The sequence below is a fragment of the Etheostoma spectabile genome, chromosome 5 (genome assembly GCF_008692095.1).
Source record: "Etheostoma spectabile isolate EspeVRDwgs_2016 chromosome 5, UIUC_Espe_1.0, whole genome shotgun sequence".
Classification (NCBI taxonomy): domain Eukaryota; kingdom Metazoa; phylum Chordata; class Actinopteri; order Perciformes; family Percidae; genus Etheostoma; species Etheostoma spectabile.
The window spans coordinates 25,647,557-25,653,592 of NC_045737.1; the positions used below are offsets into that span (position 1 = coordinate 25,647,557).

General features: G+C 40.4%; 1 protein-coding gene across 1 annotated transcript in view; it reads right to left on the reverse strand.

The window, feature by feature from the left end:
- The window catches only part of adam9a (ADAM metallopeptidase domain 9a), a 31,997-nt gene that overhangs the window by 2,792 nt on the left and 23,169 nt on the right, over window positions 1-6,036 (reverse strand). The window contains 7 exon segments of the mRNA XM_032515933.1: window positions 436-494; window positions 1,601-1,630; window positions 2,645-2,747; window positions 4,699-4,846; window positions 5,000-5,105; window positions 5,200-5,280; window positions 5,368-5,551. Of these exon segments, the coding sequence (XP_032371824.1) occupies window positions 436-494; window positions 1,601-1,630; window positions 2,645-2,747; window positions 4,699-4,846; window positions 5,000-5,105; window positions 5,200-5,280; window positions 5,368-5,551 (711 nt within the window).

Below are 6,036 nucleotides of genomic sequence, written 5' to 3' on the forward strand. Positions count from 1 at the left end.
AGAGGAATGAGAGATTGGAAATGGGCCTGTAATTTGTAAGTCTCTCTGGATCAAGGGTGGGTTTTTTCAGAAGTGGTCTGATTATGGTAGTTTTAAGGGCAGATGGAACATTGCCAGACTGGAGGGAGTAGTTTGCTAATGTCTTTAGAAGCTGCCTTTGTTTTGAACAAGCAGTTGCAGCTCCGTATTGTCACACAGACCTAAACCACGCCCGTAGCTGCCAATAGCACCTCACAGGACGCTGATTGAGCCACCATGATTCAGACACATATGCATTACTTAAAGCCTGACAAAATGGATTCTTGCGTGCTGTCGCGATACTGCGAAAATCCAGCATCTGTGCAATTTTTGGCTTTGAATTTGAGTGTTTGTGTTCCAGAAGCTGACATATATACAGTATATATAGATATATATGAAAGAGTTAGGATATCTTACAGAGGGGGAGGAGGAGGCCTCAGAGCGTAGGAGGAAGCTGTCCTGTTGGTCTCCACCACCTGATTACAAACCCACACAGTGGAAAATTTCCCATTAGTTTAAATTTCTTCCTCATTTTATTTGTCCATTTCAGATGTTCAGTTTGATCTCTCTACATGTTTATCTTGCTGCAAAGTGATGTTTAAAAGCCAGGGTGTAACTTGAAAAATACAAACCACTTTTTCTTATATTGAATTTGAAATTTGAAAGAGGGTTAGTCTAAAAAATGTCTGAAATACCCTTTAAAACAGTTAATTTTATGTGTAATTGTAGGACAGAAACTCCTCTACAGGTTATTAAACCTCTCCTAGAAACAGAACTGATGACAACAGTTTCATGTCCACAGAGGTTGGCTTTCTTTTTATTCTTCTTTAGTATTTAATTTGATAACGGACAGTAGAGAGGAGACAGGAACCCTTATTACTTTTCCTTCAAGAGCAACAGTTACAACAAGAAAACACAGAGATACTACCCCTTAAGTCAAACTAAAGTTGCAGCAGTGAAAATTAACTAATTACTTTTACATAAGTACTGTACTTGTACTAGTACTATTTTGAGGTACTTGTACTTTACTTGAGTATTTCCATTTGTTTTCCTATTGTAAACTTCTACTTTACTATCTATCTATTCACTTTCTATTATCTGACATCTTTAATAACTAATAAAACACAATTAATAATAAAACAAATAATCCACCAGGAGTGTATAAAGTAATTCAAATGAGCTCCACCTTTACCAGCTGCAACATTAAAGTGATGATCACATTAAAGCATTAATATTAATACAATAATATATTATTCTGCATAATGAGTACTTTAGGTACCTTAAATATATATATTTGATGCTTATACTTTTGTACTTTTATTTTGCAACATTTTAAATGCAGGACTTTTCCTTGTATTAGTATTTCTACACTGTGGTATAACTACTTTTACTGAAGTAACATATCTCCTTCCATCTCTGAGTCAGTAAATGTTTATAAAAAACAACAACACAGAATGTAAAATAACTCTTACAACAAAGAATATTCACTAAAAGCAGCAGTAGCAAGCAAGTTCAAAGCACTACAGTTGCAGCATTAGAGATGACAGTAGTAGTATTATAGTGTGAGTAGTAAACATTTTACCTCCTGCGGTGGCAGTAGCTGAGTATGGTGCTTTACATGGAGAGAGCAGAGGAATTTAGTACTCATGAACTCAATCATTTCAATTAGTTGGAAAAGAAACATACAGAAAAACAAACACACACTCACATTAACTTACTATTCTACAGATTTATAAGAGTATCCCCCGATTAGTACATTTATTACCGAACTATCAAAAGGTCTTTATAAGCATCTTATATGTATGAAATAATTGATTAGGCTCTAATTTAAATCTATTAATGTATACAGAATAAATAAAAAAAGTAATTTTCTAGTCACAAGTTGAACTATATGAGGAGCTAGAGGAGGATGGAGGTGTGGTCGTCATACCAACACAGTGATACCTACATGTACTGATGGCTAACATAGTCTAAACCTGAGGCTTACCGGAAGCACAGTGATATTATCATCATCATCATCATCATCATCATCATCACCGGCCTCCTGATCAGCAGAGTCACAGGTAGGTTTATAACATTAACATGTTTATGACGTCATTGTGTCTGTGCTCACTGTCTATATAGGGTCAATACAAACATGAAGGCACAACACTAATTACCAGGGGTGTTTCTATGGTGACTAATTGGAAATGTGACAAACTGATCTGTTGGATGACGTCATAATTTCTTAAAATGCTTATTTGTTACACCTTAATGAAAAGGATGAGCAGAAAACACATTTAAAAAGTTAGCGAGGTTAAAGAGAAATATTAAGTAAAGAAATTTATAAAACTACATAATAACAAAGCACAAATAATTAAGTTTTGTAGCAATTTTTTGGGAAAATGTTATGATATTATAAAACAGATGATCACAAGAGGACTTTTGGTAATAATGATTGTTTTAATACTTTAGTCTACAACACACACGCGCACACACACACACACACGCACACACACACACACACACACACACACACAACACACACACACACACACACACACACACACACACACACACACACACACACTCCATCAGTAGTCAGGTTCTACAGAGTGTCTTGTCGGTCTAGGGGTGGTTAACTCACCCCGTCTCTAACAATGTTGTTGGCGTTGCCCCGGGCAACAGATGGAGGCTGCGCTCTGGGAGGCGGTCCTCTGCTGGGATTGGCTGAAGCTGCGCCATCAGCCCTGAAGACAGGAAGTGACATCAGATCAGTGATTGGAGTCACAAGGCTTTCACACTAAAAGTTCAAGTCTGACATGGATTTTCTGACAGCAACATAAATGCAGCAAAGCATTAGTTTTTAAACGTCAAAGTGTTGTTAGCAGCACAGAGCACAGATCTCAGAGCAGTTATAACAGTGTCCTTGAATGCAGCACAGAGAACAGTTTTGGAGCGGTTGTCAGTGTCCTTGAACGCAGCATAGCGGACAGTTTTAGAGCAGTTGTCAGTGTCCTTGAAGTCAGCACAGTGGACAGCTGTCAAAGTGTCTTTGGACGCAGCACAGAGGACAGCTATCATATTGTCTTTGAACGCAGCACAGATAACATCGGTCAAAGTGTCTTTGAACGCAGCACAGATGACAGCTGTCAGTAGGCTCACTCGAGAGCCACGTCTGCGCAGAATCATTCACCGGCGTTCGCCGCCCGTTTCATGCAAGTTAAATTTGTGTCCGTCTTGATCCCGTAATGCTCTGACGTCATGCACACGTGGGCAACGATAATCTCACGAGATAAAGACGGCTGCAGTTCTGAGATGCAGGCAGCGCAGTTGCTTTTCACCAACTGCAAGACCCAGGCAGACCCAAAGCATGCTGGGAAATGCCGGCCTCTCAGATGATCTAACAGCTGATTAGTTCAGAATCAAATCAACATGATGAAGTTTTATATAAACTTTATGATATAAACTTTTTATTGTTTTTGAATCAGAGGAATTTTAATTGTTAGTCTGATTTAATGGCTTATTCTGTACAAATCACATGTTGTGTGGCTGATAGTGACATTTAGAAGTCAGAGAGACTAAATCCAGTTAGATTACGGATCATAATTAATTAAAATCAGCAACAGATCACATATAGAGCATTTTGACAGCTACTCTGAAGGCTGCTGGAATCGGCTGTAAACTATTCGACTTGAGAGTGGATTTTTTGTCACCGCCCCCGGCTGCTGCCGCCTGCTCTCGTCCACTTTACAGGCAAGGTGCAGTTCATCTCAAACAAGCCTAAAGTGTCTTTGAACGCAGCACAGAGGATAGTTGTCAGTCTGAACTGATTATTAATAGAAACAACAGCTGAGTCGTCCTCTTCTGTCAGCTGCTGTTGACTGTAAGCTGAAACATTCAGGATGTGGAGGCCTGGCGACAGGAAGTGATGTCTGTAATCTGTTACAGAACATTCTCTTGCCAGGTTTTAGAGGCTGTAAATCTTCAGTCAAACCTCTTTAAAATTTTTTGATTTGAATCAGAGACCACATGTCACAGTAAAGGGGAACAGAGAACTTGCCTTAAAGTTAATGACGATGTGCTTTTACTGAACAGTTTAAATAAAAGACAAGCAAAAATGAAAAATCTGTCATAAGTCATAATTATGACCTCTCTCTTAAGACTTCCTTGTGTATATAATGCTGTATTTTCTCGAGGCGGAGACAATGGAATTTGTGGTAGAGATGACATTTGTGAGCAATGGAGACGATAAGTGTCACAGCAATTCGTCGGAAAAGAGTCTAAAATTAGCGTGCCTACTGCAGAGTCATTTGGGAGTGAATGCCTATTGTAACCTTTCCCAATGCAAAACAAAATTATTTTAGAGGGTGTAAGTGGGTTTTTTTGGCCAGTGGGAAAGAGGTATTAGTAAAAGACAAAATATCCTCTCCTCTAAATTTTGTTTCCACGTATGAATATTACATTCATAGTCTATGATTTGCAGCTTTATGGACGCACGTTTTAGTATTCTTACAACTTACTTAAAAAACGTCTAGAATCCAGCAGAATCTCCCAGTTTGTTAATTTTTATAAATTGAAGCAACGTTTGTGATATTCTGATGATTGTACAACCATGAAGGAGACCCTCCATGGCACAAACAACAATTTTATAAACTAATAATAAACCTCCTGTGTGTGTTGGTACATATTCAGACTCACTGGTATCCCTGCGACCTCTTCCTGCGGCCCAGCCCGAACTGTCGCAGCAGCTCGTTCCTGCGCATAAAAACAAACACACCCAAAGCGAGAAGAGGAAGGACGAAGAAGAAGAAGACCAGCAGACCATCTCGGACAGACGTGTCTTTATCTGAGGAGGGCATACAAACAGAGTTTCAATCTAAATGTTGAGCTTTTAATTTGTGCAGAAAGTGCTGAGTTTCACTGACAGTAATCAAAATATGGCAAAGTAGAAGCATTTGGAGTTAGCATTAATATTCCAACAATTAGGTTTAAAAGGTACCGTTCCAGGTAGGTCCGCTGTCCACGCTGCCGCCGTAACCTTTGACCTCACAGAAAGGTCCACCCCAGCCGTCCTCACAGTGACAGTTCTTGTTACTGTTACACACCTAAAAGACAGACAGAAAGACAGACAGGTTAGTGTGTGATACACCTGGCTGAGAGACAGACAGATACACAGACAGACAGGTGGACGTTTCTCACTCCGTGTCCGTGACATTTCTTCTCCACGTCACAGTCGTAGTTCAGGATGTCAGTGCTGCGACACTCAAAGTTTATGCAAACCTGAACATCACAGAAGAAGAAAAAAGTATCAACATCTCTTCTTCTTATTTGTCTCCTTCTCCCCTGCGCCTCTCCTTTCCTCCTCACCTTGTTGTCTCCACACTTGCTCCCTTCGTTCACCATGCCTGGATCTGGGACGTCTGAACCCAACATGAAGTCGACGCCATAACATTTGGCTCCTCCGATCGGCGTGCTGATGATTGACGGTTCAATGCCAAACACTGTCACAGTCTGAACGTTAGAGCACTGCAGCTTCCCACACAGAGCGTTTCTATGGAGAAGGATGAAAAACATCATTCAGTCAGCATCCTGTGGCCTCTACTTGCAAAATTTATTGTTGAAACTGGACAACTCCAGCTCTGAAGTTTGAACTCCTGAGGACGCAGTCCAATAAGTTTGTACAGCACCCACCAGCTCCGCTCAGCTCTGATGATCACACCTGTACCCATATATCCATGCCTGTACCTGTCTGTATTGTGACAACTTAAAGCTCCACTAATGGCGCTTACCCACTGCCAGTAACAGCTTGGCTCGACCACAGTGACCCGTCCTCCTTTTTCCACTGTAGATTTAATGCCGCCTCATGTGTGAGGCGAGCGTGGGTGGTTGTCATAGCAACGCCCCAAGAAACTGCCGTGAGCTAACGCGACACACACACAGAACGTCGAAGGTGTGTTGTTTTTTATTCTCGGCATGAGACTATAGCCACAGCCAGAAGACAAATTTTGTTTCAAAATTAAGCTGGAGGCAGCAAAA